The following is an 18,356-nucleotide window of genomic DNA, read 5'->3' as shown; positions in this document are numbered from 1 at the left end:
GGGGAGTTGCACGTTTCACTGATCTTTTGATTTCTGTCTTTCTCAGTTAGTGTAGAACAAATGCATTCTACTTTATTTATTTTGAGATTATTTTGTTACCTTTCTGGTGCAGCAGGTCTCTATGAAAAAAAAAAAACACCCTCTGACCTTTGTGTGCGTTCTGTTCCTTATGTGCACCACATATGATCGCTCCTGTGCCATTTTACTTTCTCACCCTTTCAGTCAAATTCGATCCAGAACAGCCCAAATGTGCACAAATTTGTAGCCTCCGTGCAATTTAAAACGTTTAAACTTTTCATCAAAAGTCATCACATTTCAGGCTAGAATGACATTTTAGTGTTTTACTGCTAATTTTACACATTTGTTATATTACATTTTCGAAAACAGAACAGTGTACTGGTGATAGACTAGATCAAAATGCATAAAATTGAACATAAAAGGCCATAGTGCTTGCTTGGTGCACATGCAAAGAAGGATAAAAGGAAGATTTGAGATAGTCCCCAACTCCAGCCTGATTTTATACTTAAATGCCAAATCACAAGTACAAAATAACACCTGTGTAATTACCGATGTTCTTTCCATAAAAAAAAAAGAATCAAAAATAATCCTGGAAAGTGACTTGATGCACTCGAGAGCATTACCCATAAATGAAATTAAGCTAAAAATAACACTTTCTTATGGAGCCTATAAAAATGTGACTTTTTTTACTTTAAACACAATTTCAAAAACCTGTCTTAGCCATTTTTATGCCTTCCTAAAATTTGGTTGTTATACGCATCTTTTTAAATCTGAAGGGTGTATTCGCATTCTCTTACATCCTCATATAACTTAGCCGTTCGGCTTTACATGCTTGTGAAAATCCAATTTGCTTTGCCCAGGAAAAACTAATGAATATTTTAGGGGAGGCTCCTTTAAAAATGACATAGATATGTTTTTGTCAGCTCTCTCAATGGTTTACATTCTCTCTGACTGAAAGGAAGATTAATAAACCGATATACTGTTAAATGACTCAACTTGAACAAACCACTGGAAAATATGTAATTGAAAACACAGAGATTTTTGTACCTGTATATACAAACATACACTACACACACACGAGCACAGCGCTTCCTTTTTTACCTTCCATTGCCACAAGCTAAATTCCTCAATTCATTAGAGGAGAAAAACACACAGTCCAACACTCACATGCATTCATCTGGCAAATGTGGCCTCAGGAATAATGATTTACTGTGGCTCATATTTCACCTGAGTGCACAGGGCAAACAGTTGACTGAAGTGTTGTGGAGAAAATGCTAACTGAAGCATTTTTGACTGGAGCAACTGGACAGATAACGTTTTGTGCTATTTGTGTGAACGGTTTGTATGTTGGGTGTAATAGACATATTATATAAAATACACAAACCTTTTGAAATACCCTCAAAATTAATGTCTTCCTTCTCCTTTCTAACGCTACATAAGCTCACTTTTGATGGGGAATGTTGCACAAATATGCAGTTGTGTCCAGTAGTATCAAAACCGCACTTTATAGAGGTCATTAAGACATTTTTTTAAAGTGCACAAACATGTTTTGCAACAAACCCACAGTGCTAAACAATCTGGGCTCTGTGCTCTCACTGTGGACCCCTTTCTGCTTGTGCAGGAGTATAGCCAGCACAGGTAGGGCCAGCATCAAATCAGTCTCAGCTGCCTCCTGCCCTGCCCTCTGTTCTCCTCCTAAAGAGCTTCCACTTATCTGCCTGCCACAGGACTGTATGTTTGCACCCGACCACTGTCACGTCGACACCATTCTCAAATTGATTGTGACAGTGCAAGAGCCCTGATTTTTCTGCTTCAGAATTCAAGCTGCCATTTCAACGCTAGTGTACAGCGTTAAGCTTTTTTCTGTCTTTCTTTTTTAGCAGATTCCAGCAGAATGAATACAGCTTGTGTTCCAATTTAGTAACTACATATTTTCCTCCAGTTTGAGTAAATGCTTGAGCAGTTTGTGTGTGTGCTTCTTCTTTTTTCTCTTCTTTTTTTTTTCTTATGCCCCCATCGGGGGGCCAGTAAACTACCACTCAGCAGGGAAACTTAAATAGCTCTGTTGAGTATGAAGCTCAAAGACCCTGCACAGAGCAAGCCAAAAGACATATAAGCATATATGTGTATGTATATATGTGCATAATGAATGGTTATTATCAGTCACTTGTGATCATATAACAGATCTCTCTGAGATATATAATTATAAATGTCAACTGTCCAAGTTTCCTCAACTGAAATCTTTTTATCTGTGTACTTCTTTCTTGTGCACTCTTTCCACCTTGCCTCTTATTATCTGTTACTTTGTGTGGTTTGGAGCCTTTCCAGCTAGCCTCCCTTTCTTGCTCTGTGGTTTTGTTCAGGAGATTTCATCGTTCCTGCAGATTGACAGCTAAGCTCAGGTATGAAAACAAACAGTTAGCCCTGGAATTGACTGGTGAAAAGAAATCCGCCACTAATGCTCCTTCACAAGCTCTCCTTTTCGCCTCCCCGTGCTGATGCTAAGCCCTGACGGCGTACAAGAAAAGCCAGATGGAGATTTGAAATCATTAACCCTTAATAACACCCCTCTGTATGTCTGGGTTAAGCACATTGCCTCCACTGGATTACGCCACTTTCGACTTACACTAAAACACTAGAAAACATGCCTTTACCTCAAAACAGCACAATATGTATGAAACACGCGTATTACAATAGGCTGTAATTATACATCTGTCATTTGTAAGGGGAAAATGGTTGGTTGGGTTTGCGGACCTTGAAAAGAAAAATCTCTGATGTTGTTGATGCAGTTGTTATGTTTGTTGACTGTACATGCGTGTTCGGCTCAAAAGGATAAAGTATTCGGGGCATGTTTGAACACAACTGCTGCAAAAGAATGTCTTTATTTTCACGAGCAAAGCCTCAGGTCAAATTCTCTCACACCTATTGTTTTTTTTATCTCTTTCCTAAGAACAAGACAAAATCATTTCCTCACCAGTCAGATTCCACCACTTGCCTCTGCAATAACAATGGCTTCTCTTTCAAGGCTCCAATGGAACAATGTCAAAAGAGAGCCTACAAGGCGTTTGGTATAATTTGCGGAGGAATAAGTAAGCGATCTGCACAGAATATGCAAGGCCACTCTGCTACTAGGTACTGTAGCCTTTATCTGCATGTAAAGCTTTTTTTCTCCGCAACCTTTCATTCATTTATAACCTACAGATATGTTTGCCTTTTGTACTGATTTTAACCTAACAATTAATGGGACCTCTGATTCATCATAACACTTTAGATCTTAATCATAAGGTGTTTTCTGCTTGGTACCTTTGTTTGTGTTTTAATTAGGTGGACCTTGTGCATCTCCAACCCTGGGCCTCTTTTTAATTGCCCGTATTTACATCAGGCAGACATCAAACGCAGAGAGAGAGACATTTGTAAGGGTGAGCACAAAGCAGCCCTTTGAAATGTCTACAGTCATATGAAATGGCATGCTAATTAAAAATCTAAGGCTGCCTCTGTGATAGGAGAAGCATTTATATTTGTAACTGTGGTGTAAAGACTGTCTCCATAACTCATCAACAGACAGAGGCCATAATGTTTATTATCAGGCTCCCTACCTGTTTACAGACCACCAAGTAACCTTCCTTTTCCCATTCATCAAACAGAAAAAATGCCCTGCCTGTAATTTAACAGACCAGCTTTCAAAAGGCTAAATCATTTTAAACATTTTACCCCATGCACTTTGATCTCCACTGACACACAGTGTACTAGCACAGGTACAATGAATCGAGTTTAGCAAGCAACAATTTATCCATCACTTCATTAAGGTTATTGCTAATGAATATACTTATTAGAACATTCATCTGCTTTTTTTAACCTTTCTGTGCAGGTGGAGAAATTTAAATTAATCATTAAAGTTGAACGCTTCTGATATTTCCCATTTATGTTTTATGAAAAGAAACAATTAAGCAAATTATCAATATAACCTGTACCTTAATAAACTACGGCCCCCTTGTTTGTGAATTGTTTCCATGAAATGTTAATTAAAACGCTAGGTGCACTGATATAATATTATCTAAAGGGTTTCCAAGAAATTAAAGCAAGCCGCTAGAAGTTCTTAGTTGAAGGGATTTACCGGGAGCCACTGGCAGCCCAGTGTCAGCAGCCAGCTGGTATTGTGCTTCCCTGTGCTGTATAAACACAGCAGCTCGCTGTAACAGTCAGTGCTAAGGACTGAGCAGCTGCCCTGCCCATCCTCAGCCCACCTTCACGCTGTCATAAACAGAGATTTTGGGGGAGTGCTGAGTTGCTCTTTGCTGTGGTGCTCTCGATAGGCTGCACGGGGCGTTCACTGTCAGCGTCAAGGCATTCCACTCAAACGCAAGCTCACCGAGGAGACGACTCTGCGCGTCTCCGCACCCTCTCCTCTCCAAGCCGCTTCTCCCCTTTCAGCTCAGCCGTGGTCTGTTTACATCAAGCACACTTTGGGTTCAACAATTACCAGAGCAGCATGAACGCACCGCATGTGCCAGAGCAGAGCAGCGAGGCTCAGGGCCGTCTGAAGGGACAACAACAATAAACTGCTGACAAGCAAAGAGAGCCTTCGACTGAGGCTAAATGGGCTGGAATTTTGAAGAAAAGCACTTTGGACAGAGTTGGGCATTCCAACAAAAGATAAGGGAGGAGAGAAATGAATGAGGAGGGCAGCCAAAGGCCTTTGTTTCATTTCAAAGTACAAGGCTTTTTCTGATATTAAACAGCACATATACTATGTAAGTCTGATAGGAATGAGGAACTCACGGGGTACTTCTATTCATACCTTTTACTTCTGCCAGCAGTTCACTTGTGTTGAGCCTCTCCATCTTCTCTTTCCAGTCTTTAGAAAGAAGTTTCTCCATGCACGAGGATTCTAAAAAAAGAAAAATTAGAAGGGAAATTTAAAGCCATTTGTAATATTTGACGTTTTTATGTATGTAATATTGTGCAAAGTATATAGTTTCGCTTTTCATAATTTTGTAGATGTCATAAATCCATATACTTAAATGAAAAGATGGTGAATCAGACGAAAGAGAGGTGTTTTATTTGATGGCATTGCGCAGGAAACATTAAAAAGAGACTCCGTCCGACAGCTGAGAGATGAGCTAGGGGTGGAGTGAGAAGGGAAGCAGGCATTGTGGGACTACCATAAGGGCAGAGACACACATTAAACGGGAGGCAAAGAGTTAGACTGGGTACGTCCAAACGTTCACATAGCTGCCAATGATGAAAACAATTAACATTTGTCCAGCAGACAATGAATCAGAGAAGGAATGGCTGCAATCTGCCATGCTGTCGCTGGTGTAGCTGATAAAGAACATACTGGGCTGGCTGACCTAGGCCTCCACCATCTCTGCGGTGCTTCGGGTTCAGCCTGTTCCCATCAAACAACAGTAGAGCAACCCTCCACTCTGAGCCTGCCTCTAATCTGAACCAGAGCAACACATCCAGTCCTATTGAATTATGCCTTTTAAAGCCGCAGCCTCGGTGCAATTCTTTGAGTATTTTGAGTGAAATATGAAAATAAATTTTACTGACTTATAATTAAAATAAGTTTTATAGAGATTGCATTTATAGATAGATTTTTGCAAATTGTATAATTAATACGGAGCAACATTTAAAGCTGCAAAGCTGCGGAACTCCATAATGAATAGTCTTACAAGCATATAACAGTGGATCATTCACAAACATACTTCTGGCAACACACGGGCAGAATTTATGGTGTTTTGTTTTACATAATGCAACGGAGGAGGAGTGAAGACTGAGAAAGCCCTGTCACGTGAAACATCTGGATTCTTCCAGTTTTACCACTATCATCCTTGGGATCAGAGGAGATTTATACAGTTGAGGATGTATACAAATGTTGCTTCCTTTTATCCTTCTGTATCATCTCTCGCCCGCTTCCACAAACCAAACACTGTTGCTCCTTCTGACAAACACACTGAGTTCAGAGGATCTGGGAGTAACAGGGGGTCAGTAGTTGTTGTGGCCTTGTTTAAGGGTGGCTTTCAGCGAGATCAAGCAGAGTCACCATTTTGTTTGATTGGCCACTTCCTCCAATGTGATGGGGGTCGACAGGACATCTTCAGCTCGGGGTCATTATAACATTACTTCTGCTTTATTGACTTTCCAATTCCCAACTCACAGTTTGTGCCCTTGACCCTAAGAGAGGGAGTCAGAAAAGCCTATGTGTTTTGTGTGTGCTTGTGTGTGTTAACTCCCTGCGTGGCACAAAGATCACAGATCTTAAAACAGGGTGTTAAGGGCAGGGGGAGTAGCAGAGCTCAGCTTTTCTTCCCTGCTTCTCACCCCTGGGTGAGAGGGCTTCCTCTCCCAGAACAACAAACTCCCTTCAAATCATAATCTCCTGTCAGACACAGCAACACCAGCGCTTGACATTTTCCCCCTGAAGCACAGACATATTTCAAAAAATGGTAAAAAGGGGAATTAAACAAACACGTCGAACATATGCTAATAAGCAAACATATGCTCTCTCGCTCTCTTTCTCTCTCACACACACACACAAACACACTCACTTTCATCACAGATGCTTCTCTAGCACTTGATCATTAAGGAATGCACCAACAGTTGGAGATAATGTGGTGCCAGCTTCCATTCTACTCCAGTCCTCCCCCTCCCTTCCACCTCCCTCCCAGGAGAGCTGCCGCTCCCTTACTTCTCTATCCCCTCTGCCGGGCCAGACACGACCTGCCAAGTCCTCCAACAGGAGAAACTACAGCTGGAATGCACTGCTGTCCTCCCTACCTTCCACCTGGGAAAGGTGAATAATGACCTGGATTAGTCCATAAAATAACTCTCAAACACCTTTAAGTGTTCAAAGTGTGAACAAAACAGGGAACCAAAAATGGATTTGGTAAAAGAAGAAAAACTTTGTGCGCAGGCGTGCTCGAGGAAAGCAGTAAATGAGTCAGATGTCTGGCTTTTTTCAAATCACCCGTCCACGGCCTATTTTCCTGAAGAATTTAGATTAATCCGAGGAATGCTACTTCAGTTTCTAAAATGTCTTTCTGTTTTCCCAGGAGAAATTATAGATGCCAATGAAAACACTGGTTACCATCAACATACTAATTACTGTCAGCTTATGACAGGGTGTCAAAATTGATACACAGTGTATTCACCATAAAATAACAGATTATTTGTAATACAAGATTCACGCTTAACTCCTGATTGCTTTTTTTAAATACATACTCAGATGTTCTGAAAGGAAAAGTGGTAAACTTGTGAAGTTTTTCGTGTTTGGAAGACTTTGCTGCTCTTGTCCTTTCAAAGTAGGACATAATATACTAGGGAATTAGCTTAAACAAGAGAAGAGTCCAGCGAGTTTATTTTTATTTTCCTATGGGGGCTCTTAAATCTCTCACCCACCCCCACCCCATCCATTTTTTCTCTCCCCCTCTTGAGATAAAATGCTCTGTGGCTGGGGAGCAGGCCATTCAGCTGGGATGAGAATGGAATGAAAACAATAGCCCTTATCAGGCTCTTATTTACATTTTCCCAGCGTCCCTGCAGTAGACAGCTTGGCTTGTCACCAAGCCCAGATCGCCCCACTGGACCCAGACCAACTTCCTCCAGCCCCAGCGATTCCAGTGGTCCCTATGGACCCTTGGCACAGGCCCCCACCGCTCTGCAGCTAGCACAGATAGCAACATACAAGACAAAACTACTGGAGTGTGTGTGTCCAAGATGTGTTCCCAGTGAGAGGGGAATGGTTTCTTGACTACTAAGCCTGTCTGGGTCTCATTGTCTGGGGCTGGTGCTATATAGCTGGAAAAATGCCCTGAACTCTTTCCCAATTTTATTTTGCCAAAATGGCACGCAGAAGAAAGCGAATAGTCATTAACACTGCCAAATTCAATATGTTTAGCTCCTATCAGGGGTGTCATCTCTACTATACAGCTCTTCTATGCAAGCATTGTGTGATCTTATTGATGTGGCTGAACAGGCACAGGGATTGAGACACACAGAGCTGCGATGATTGGGATAGATTAGGCTACATTTTTTTAAACTGTATTAAAAACAAACCTTAATGATCCTCATAAATCTTAACAGAAGAATGTTTCTAGGATGATATGTGACATAAACAAAGCTTTCAGCACCTGGCAGTCAGTGGTGCCAGAATATCATGTTCAGTATAAACCACAGAAGCTAAAAGACAGGTTACTACTATCTGTCCTGATACCGACTGACTCCCTGACAGTCTTGAAGAAAAATACTGATATTCCTGCTATTTGTCTGTCTTTCCCTGACGTATTTCGACCTCTCTTTCAGCACTTTCTCCACTCTTTTAAGGAAAAAGAGACCGATCCCAAATTTGTTTTGTTTTTTCTCAGATTTGGAAAAAGAGAAGACAGAAGAAAATTTTTGCTAATTAATCTTTTTATTGCTGCTGTTGACAGAAAAAGTCAAGTTACCAAGTGGTACATCAAACCGACTAAAAAAATGCAGTCACAAACACATCAGATCCTGTCACACTGGAATTAGATTGGACAGCAATAAACTAGATCTTAAAAATTAATGATATGGTACGGAGCCCCGCAGGGGACATGGGAGAAAAAAAAATTAAGACGGACTTTTGCGAGATCCCGAGTTAGTTTTGCGAGATCTCGCAAAAGTTTTAGCCGCATTCTTCCCATTAGCTCGAAGCTAACGGGAGGTCGAGACCTACTACAGCTGGGAGGAACACTGCTTTCCCGGCACATCGTGCCTCGACCTCCCGGTCGGCTTCGAGCCGGCGTCCGAAGAATGTGGCTAAAAGTTTTGCGAGATCCCGAGGTAGTTTTGCGAGATCTCGCAAAAGTTTTGCGAGATCCCGAGTTGGTTTTGCGAGATCTCGCAAAAGTTTTGCGAGATCCCGAGTTGGTTTTGCGAGATCTCGCAAAAGTTTTGCGAGATCCCGAGTTAGTTTTGCGAGATCTCGCAAAAGTTTTGCGAGATCTCTTTGCAAAAGTCCGTCTTAATTTTTTTTCTCCCATGTCCCCTGCGGGGCTCCGTAATATGGAGCTATGAAGTACACTGTGTATATTAAAGTGAGTACTCCACCACAGCTTGGGTTAAAAAAAAGCCCACATTAGTTTTTTTTTTTTTTTTTAATATTATCCTTTACAATCCCTAAAAAGTTGAATATAATAAAGTTTTTGATGCAAGAAAACACGTCGTCATGTTTCAAAAGACCACGGATACCTCAAAGCACAAGAATGGTTTGTTACAACATGAACCGATGTGTGTTTTATTACTCTGTGTTGTCAGCAATGAAAAGGTTTCAACTGCCTGCCACCACAGTTTGAGCTGCTCTGTGAGCTCCATTCTCCTGGGAGAAAGATGATACTTGTGTTTGAGTGTTTGTTGTGTTGAAAAGCTGTTGGCAGAGTAGAGAGGGCTATCTAGGAGGGTCAAATTAGCTATAAGTCATGGATAAGAAACTAGGAGGACCTCCCCTTTAGCATTGGCCTTGTATATCAGTTGTCTCAGCCTCAAGGGGAAACGTGTAATTACCAAATCAATGATCAGCTGACACTGACCGTATAAATAATTTCCTCCCCACAATGGAGAGGATGAGACAGTGAGGCAAATAGGGAAACAATTTAGCATTTGCAGTGAGGGGTGGATGGACAGAGGAAAACGAGTAGGTTTTATACAATTTGGCTTAATCCAATTATAGTCAAATTCCACCTATCAATTCATCCATCCATGCATCCATGCATCCATCCATCCATCCATCCATGCATCCATCCATCCATCCATCCTCACTTAAACAAAACTGACAAGTTTAAAAAAAAAAAAAAGAGTGAGTCAAAAGTAAATTTCACATAAAACTATACCATAATTGTAACCTAGTGATGATTGGTGCTTTCTAGGCATCCCATAAAGTTCAAAGGTCCAATAAAGCAGTGGGGTGAGGAATATCCACTAATGTTTTGATTGAAAATTACACAAATCACTGTTATTTTACAGAGGATTATAGAGCCATAAATTATCCATAAATGATTATGATGATATTAGCACATTTGATTTACTTCATTGTGTCGACTTTATCGTATGATTGCACATGCAAAAAATATCTGGGCAAATTCTTAAAAAAGAAAAAAAAAAACTGGAAGCATTTAAACAGCTTAAAAAAGGCTGTCACATTTGTTACATTCCTACTTTTAGTGTTAGACACAGTATAATCCTTTGATTCAGGCATAGATTCTGTCTCAGAAATAAAGCTGCCAGAATCTCAGTCAGACAATGATAAGCTAACGTCTAATTTCCCATCCACTCCGCACTGCACGGGAAACAAATCAAAAGTCGAGATTGATAAAAATGAAAATGACTGTGACACACTCCAAGGAATCCTTTGAATATCTTAATCACAGACACACTAAAAACAAGACCCCATCATCAAACCAAATAAAACATAATAATTACAAGAGGCAGCCAGGGAAGTGAAATGCAGAGAGAAAACATGTTTTTGTCATTCAGCCGGTAGTCCCTGAGACAACAGCTGTTGGATGCTGCAAATACTCCTGAAGTCTCCATAATCATGCCGTTATTGAAGTGAGGACAAAAAGGGCACTAATTGCAAGGGAGCAATCGGAACGCAATAGGTTACACACCCGGGTGATGCTGCACAATGCAAACGCTAAAGAGGGAGCTGGGGTGGGTGGTGGTGGTGAGTGGCTGGGGAGGGGGGATCGGGAGGAGGGGTGCATTCTGAGCACAACACTGCGTTGTCGCTCATTTTCAGGCAATTACCTTTCCTCGTTGTCAACAGTTGTAATAACCTCTACCATTTCCAGAATACTCGTTGGTTCTGTTGAATAATTCTGTCTTTTTATATGTAATTACGAGTGCCGGCATGCGTAAATAAAAAGGTCCGGCTCCTTGAGACATGGCGCTGTATTGTGGAGCACCTGCACCTCGTGGTGGGCTTTCTTTAACTGACACCTAATCATTATTCCACTTGGTGAACATTTCTGTTAGTCACTATTACACTATCCTATTTGGTCATGTAAATAGTTGCTATAAATATAACATAGGGTAACCGAGACGAGGTTGGGAAAGAAAGCATATGTCCTGTGTTTTATGTCCTTTTTCCTTTCCATCATGTTTTCCCTACTTCTTAGCTGTAGCAATGCAAAAGTCAGCTTTTAGTCTCTCTCGCTGCCTTTTCTTTCCTTTTTATTTGATAACTTTAAGGTCTTTCAATAATTTGGCATTTTACGCTTTGCAGATGCTGAGTTCAGGGAATGGATTAGCAGTGTTAGTATACAGCAGTTCCCACAGAATGCACTTCAGTCATAGTCATCCTGTTATCAAGTGAATGATTCAAAATTAAATGTGGGCTGAAATGCTTTGACAACCACAGACCAAAGCTGTTACTACCTTGCAGTTTTGGACACTAACTCATCCCTTTCCCCTGTTTTTTTTATCGCCACTGACCAGCGTGTTAATCCCACACAGTTGACCTGCCTATTCTAAGAAACAGTACACACACACCCAGCACAATGACCTCTCTAAATAGGACACGTGTCTATCAAGCATATATGAATTAACCATCCCCAAGAGGCTTCACCTCCTGAGCTGAGCAGCATGTGACCTCTCCCAATCCATTTTACTGCGGCACTCTGTGGCAATCAGGCTTGAATTATTAAAGTGAGCAGTGAGCAATGATCAATTCATTGCGGCCCTTGCTCGCAGACTGCCCGGCCGTACTTCAGCAGAAATGACATTGAGAACACTTGAGTATGCTTCCAGACAATGCACATAAATGTGAAATATGCCAGACCCAATATGTCAATAATCATAACTGTACAGGCTGAGGCCATGTCCGGGTTAATCCTACGGAAATGATGTTGGGTGACTGTGAGGTGAGCAGGTTTCACAAATACGTGGCCTTTCTTGACCGAAAGAGGGGAGAAGTTGCTGATACACACGGACAAGAGCTGTGAAGAAGGCCGGTGGCGTTGCTGCTTCTGAATAATCTTACATACAGTAGCCTGAACAAACACTACCAAAAGAACTGGAGGACTTAAACAGGGTAGGGGCCAGAAAATTCAGTTAATTGCAGTCTTACCTCCTTCTTTTTACACAAATTAGAGAGGAGAAAAACAACAGCAAAGAAGTTAAAAGAGAGAGGAAGATTGCACGCAAGTATGCAACTCAAGGAACCTGGAAGTAGGAGTAGGGCAGGGGAAAAAAAATAATCAAAACTTCGTGAGGAGGAGATGAGGAGCCAAGATAAACCAGTACTCAGAGCCCCCAAAACTGCAATCTCCCCTTAAGCCGGAGAGTGGCAGCTGGCAGAACAGCTGGTGAATAGGATTAATGTCAGAAGAATGAAATAAAACTCAACATATGTCCGAGCCTGAGGTGTTGGGACTGTGCGTGATTGTGCCCCCGATGGATGCCATGTGTGCAGCTGGAAGGAGCTGCTGTGCTGCTCTGCTTTCTACCCCACAAGGTCACTTTTAAGAACTAGGACCATTAAATGCTTGAATAGCAAAATGAACTTTTCATTTCCTCTCCTCTCTGCTCCTTTGCTTTAAAGTCTCTATTCAGGCAGCAGAGGGATTCTATTGAGCACCGCTATCAATACAATGCACTCTAAAATTCGTCAGAGAAAGAAACAATTGCTGCTTTGATTGAATTAAGAGAGACCAAATAGGGCACGGTAAAAGAATCAGACAAGGTTAAAGTGAAATGGAGGTTTTATTAAGATGGAACAAAATAAAACACAATTTATTCATCCAATGTCCTTCTTTACACAATTTCTGACTTGAGGAAAAAAATACTTTTATTAAGTAAGATGCCTTAAAATTTCTTTGCTGCAAAATGAGCTCATTTATTTGTTAGCAGGATAACAATAGTGCAGAAAGGCACAAAAGCGAGGGAGTACAGGAGGAAAATGGAAAAAGTAAATCAGTTGTGATTGAGTGTGAGTGTGTTTGGTTTACTAGAAAGAAAAAGTGGACTTTACTTTTGGAGTCGAAGACGATGCTGATTAAGGGATCAGCACTTGGGAACATGAACATTACAAGAAGAAATATGTAGACTAAATTTCAAATTATAATTTCCATTTGATGTTGGTAATCATTACGGTCCACACACTGTAATAAATTATAATAATTTCATACAAAAATCAAATTACTGGGTACCTTGCATTGGAGAGAGTTTTTTGGGGGGGTACCATGCAATTTAACTGTCAGATATAAACTTGCCTGCTAATCAATGCCCGAAAACATTCACATTTATTCATCTATGTTAAATTAATAGATGTGTGAAGACCACGTGTAGTACTGTGATCATGGCGGTTCAGTGTTGATTTTGTAAATTAATGGGTGTCTGAATATACAAGGACAAAAAGAGACTAATGGGATTCACATGAATGCGTTACAGTTTGCAGGGAAACCAAGTGTCTGCCACTGCACAGACAGTGGACAACAACCACGGTACTCCTCAAACACTTCAAAGATATTCAAAAAGAAGCAACCTCTATATAAGTGTTCTGGGTAATATACTACTTTATACATAATACAACACACTGTGAATGTGTCATTTTGTGTGTCTTGCTCATTTTACTTTAAGCAAACAATGTGTTTGGGGGGGATGGGTGGCTGCAGCGGGTGGTGGATATGGTTGTTGGAGGCGATCTGAACTCACAGTGAGGGAATTATTAATTTCCACTTCTCAGTTCAGGTTTTTTATCCCCAAATAGCAATTAAAGTTGTTTATCTAATCACATAACCAACTTTGTTTACGAAGATGCCAGAGTTCAGGATGTACAGATACAGCTTACTGGACTGTAAGACCAAAGGTCACTATTTTTAGATTATGTTTTAAGCTCTCTGAGAAAAAAAGAGATGCCTGCACCCCACAAAAATCCCCTTTTTTCCTTTAAAAAAAAGTCTGACGTTCTAGGTCTTTTTAAAAATTAGATCAATGTAACTGATGAACAATTAAAATACACTAAAAAAATGTACAGTCAAACCGCCAGTTGGAGAAATCATGAAGTTACCATAGCGCTTCTAAAGGTTAAGTATTCCAGCTCCTAGAAAGTCTCCATTCATTTCCCCTCGGTACATTGAGCTAAGTGTCTTAATGTGCAGCAACAATACAAGTAATATGTATCTTTTCCCTTTTATTAATATGGGGTACGGAGCCAAACGGACTATAACATGCTGGCAAAGTACTTTTAAAAAGTGATGACATGCATTAACACCCTTTGTAATGCAATAAAAAACAATTTCCGTTCATTTGTTCTGACATGTTCGTTACATCTCCCTGTGCGTGTAATATCATTGAGAAAGGAGAAAGAAAACAGCATTGTGTGGGAGGAAAAGATTGTTCCATCGCTGCTAATTAAATAATCTCTTTGTTCAGTACGCAGCACGTCAAAGTTTGATCTAATAAATTCACGTTTGCTTTTTTCCTGGGAGAAAACAATGCAAATATGTTAATAGGTTGCACATACACTAGTTGTCATGTTTGGCTGTGTCAAGGCGGATCTCTTAGCTGGATGGCTGACGTATTTCTGACTTACAGAACAAGTCTGAAATGTGCTCTGAAATCATTAGCAGGCAACAGAGGCCGTCTGTGCCCGGGGTGTAAGTTACACTCACACTATTTTGATCCTCGGTCAGATGACACCGATTCTTTGTCAAGTTATGTGTGGAGAATGCTTGGGAGCTGAATACCATAGCTAGGACAGCGATACTTAGCTGGCACACAGTTTTCCCAGTGTAACCCAATTGCAGACGCACGCAAATGTGCACAGACTGCAAGGTACACATGCCCTCACTCTGCCCCACATCCCACTGAGGAATAGCCCCTGTCCTTTCCATTTCTGATTACCGCAGCCCATCCTCCTCCAGTTTGCCACATATATGACCCTCATCATGTTCCTTTTCCTGCAAAACTGGCCTTTATCTCCCGCTTGTGTGCTTCATGATCCCGGGACAAATTTAGCACCTTTAATCACTCCTGTCCTCTTACGTATCAGCATCCCTGCTTTATTACAAAAACACTTGCGGCGCATAAAACATTCAGGCCATCACAAACTACAGCTGATTTTATCACCACGTCACTCATACACAGCACACTGATAAATCTAACAAGAAGCGTTTGTTCAAATTCTTCCAGACCTTTACCGCAGAAGCTGTGATGTCACTGATTGCATTTCTAGACTGTTTGTTAAAAATGCAATTGACGAGGCATACCTACAGCCAGCGTGTGGGTGTATGAGCATATAAGGACAAGCAAGCCTCTGTGCAACCCTGGCTGCGATTTGTCTCTCAGAGACACCCGTTTCCTCCTATCAAGGGGTTCCTGTGCAGCCAGTAAGCCAGGATCACAATGGGTGTTTTGTGCTGCATGGGTGCAGGGGGACATGCTCAACAGCTGAAACCCGGGAAGATGGCCCCTGGAATGCTTCACAGCAGTTGCTACTGTTGACTAATCGGAATATGAGAACTGGGGAAGGTGATCTTGAATGCGAAGAATGGCACATTGAAGAAGCAGCTGCTTGTTTTGTCATCTGAATGACCAAGACAGCAGAAAGGGTTCCCGTTTTAAAAGGGGCAACAAAATCTATATCTTAGCTTGTGTAAAGTGAAACCTGCACAGGCCTCCGTTGCCCTATGGGGACATGCCTGTGTTATGTGAAGGCTCTGTTTTGGAACAGATAGTAAATACATAATTCAGGAGTGGACCAGGCTCTCTGAGCTGCCTATTCCCATCATGAAGCCACTCCATTTAGCAGTGGGCTCTGATCTCAACCTGGCAGAGGAACAACTTTGTCACTGGAGGGTAAAAAAGGATTGAAGACAAAATTTACAGAAGGAGGAGGGAATGAGGTGCTCTGGACAGATAGGGGTGACAGAAGGGGAAAAAAACACTGAAAAAAGACAGAACGGAGGAGTAAAATGGGGGGTGGGGAGATGGGATTGGAGGAAATACAGAAACCAGAGAAGAAGGAAGAAGATGGCAAAGTAAGAATAGGGAGGAGTGAAGGGCAGGGTAACCCTTTTTTGTGAAAGTTCACATGTCAGGCTGGCAGGCTGCCCGCGGCAAACAGCCGAAAAATCTATTTAACGTCTGCTTCACGGGGTGACAAGAGGGTTGATTGGCAGAGAGCAGAGAGCCACTTTTGATCATGTGTCCTAACAAGCGATTCCAGCTCATGTCTCCTCAGCCTGAACAGAGCTACATTACCTATTCAAACAAAAGTGACAGACCAGAGCACTGCTCCGCTGAGCTGGTGCACCACACCACAGGCCAACAGAGTGCAGACACACACACACACTTTCACACACACACACACACACGCACATATATACAGGAAGCACTCCCCTTGACATACAGTACTGGATGTAAGCATAAACACAACTATCAAGTAATGACCCTTTGATCAAACAGACAGCTTAAAAGAATTTGTTAAACTATTTTAACAACAGTGAAAAAAAAACTTTGCAGAAGGTGGAAATAAGGCATACAGAGGAGATGCAGATTCTTGGCTAATCGTTACTTAACCTGTGTATGCTAACGCCAAGAGGGTCCCAGCTTTATATTGTCCAGCTGATGCTGCAACGAAAGGCGGCGTTGAGCTATGTGTGAAGAATGCCTCAAAATCTGCAACCAAGGCAACTGGGTTTCCAGCCCTCATTGCATATGCATAGAGTCAGAGGCTCATGCTCAGATCATTATAACAAAGATTCCTATTAATTAGGTGGGATAAAGCAGAACCAGATGACATGGCAGCTGGGATGAGACGAGAGGGGAGAAGGGCGGGAACTAAAAGAGGAGGGGAGAAAGTGCAGCAGTCAGTTTTTTTGGGGGAGGTGTATTTTTGCCAGGAGGTGTATATATATATATACACGAAAGAAGGAAAACCTTTAAAAATTCTTTTAATGCTGCATTTAAAGAAAATGGGAATCAAAAAATGAGTCTGTTAATGCTGTCAAGCATCTGCAGCCAATTGCCGTTGAGTCTCCATGTAGAGTCAGAAGAGGTTGTGACACTGACAGGGGAAAGTGTTACAACAGAGTCAAGAGTTCATCAGTGCTAATCAGACCACAGGCTTAGAGCTGATCCTATTCTCTTCCAAAGCTTTCACCCATCCCTGAATCTCATTACACGCCATGTTGTAATAGAGGATAATGACCTGGGGCTACTCACACAATGCTGATCGCTCCCCCCACACTCAACCTACTGCACAGTCATTATACAGTGATAATACACAATCTCGCCAGGGGGATTACACTTACAAATAGAGAAGAGGTGATAAAGGCAGAAGGTGAGGAAGACACGTCTATGTAGTGGCACTGAGCCACACACCATTTGCACATATGACCAAACACAATCCTTCCAGCGGCACACCCCACTGTGCTGCTCTATGTCACCGGCAAAGGTTCGGTAGGGGGAACTCTTTTCTTAGTAGAAGGATATTTAATTCCTTTCACCTCAGGATAAAAAGCAGTTGCAGTTTGGCTGGTGGTACGGCTTCCCTTTGCTGAACTAATTAGCCATGACTTTGTCAAAGGACTCCAGGTGTTGGCTGTTCTGCTAGTGCACCTAGTGTATCCACTCTTACTGTTCTTCAAAGGCTGCAGTCTTAGAATATCTGTCCATCTCAGTGTCTTGACACTTGTGTTATTGTTATGTTTTAGATAAAAGCTGCAGATTACACGTGAAACTATCCACTATCAAATATTCTCAGGTCACCCCTTTTTCCCAGTACGGTTTACTGAATAGAAGTCTAAGAACCGAGCCGAGCGTATTGTGACGCTGAACACTATGGCTTTTGTAGTCAGCAGTGGTAAAAACAGAGTAAAGCTCAAAGGTTGGTTTTTTTTAGATAGGTGCTTTTACTGAAGTTTTAAAAATAAAATATATAGAATATTGATTTTTCTTTCAGCTTTCATTTAAAATAAAATATAATAAAAAACAATATTTCTTAACTGCCCTAATACATGGAAATAAGCTGCTTGTGTTTTAATATTAGTCTTGGATGGACTGGCAAGGTTTCAACAAGTAGATAGTGAGCCTGGAAAATCCCTAAAAGGTAAAACGGGATGCTGAAACCCAATTACCCGTCCTTGTCTTGGGGACGATCATAAAGACTGTACACACAAGAGTTTCTGTGTTGACTTGCGCAGTATTGATTCATACTTTAGTGCATTATATAAAACTGCTCTAATTGCATGTGAATCAAATCAAGGTCACCTTGGGTTTTTATAATCAAGGCTATTTTTCTTTTTACCCTAATACTTTATACTGACATTTTTAACTCTTGACAAGTGCTGTCTGGAGACTTATCCATAAAT

The 18,356-nt window shown here is 41.3% G+C and overlaps 1 protein-coding gene across 7 annotated transcripts in view; it reads right to left on the bottom strand.

Annotated features, from left to right (window-relative positions):
• Positions 1 to 18,356, bottom strand: part of sox6 (SRY-box transcription factor 6) — a 124,164-nt gene that overhangs the window by 54,275 nt on the left and 51,533 nt on the right. For all 7 annotated transcript variants that reach the window (XM_014336517.2, XM_014336518.2, XM_014336519.2 and 4 more), the window contains one exon: positions 4,817 to 4,906. In XM_014336517.2, the coding sequence (XP_014192003.1) occupies positions 4,817 to 4,906 (90 nt within the window). The remainder of the gene's footprint in view (positions 1 to 4,816; positions 4,907 to 18,356) is intronic.

The sequence above is a fragment of the Haplochromis burtoni genome, unplaced genomic scaffold (genome assembly GCF_018398535.1).
Source record: "Haplochromis burtoni strain Fernald_Lab_line unplaced genomic scaffold, NCSU_Asbu1 Contig_59, whole genome shotgun sequence".
Taxonomy (NCBI): Eukaryota; Metazoa; Chordata; class Actinopteri; order Cichliformes; family Cichlidae; genus Haplochromis; species Haplochromis burtoni.
Note: the sequence above shows the minus strand (reverse complement) of the source record. Positions and strands in the feature narration are given on the sequence as shown.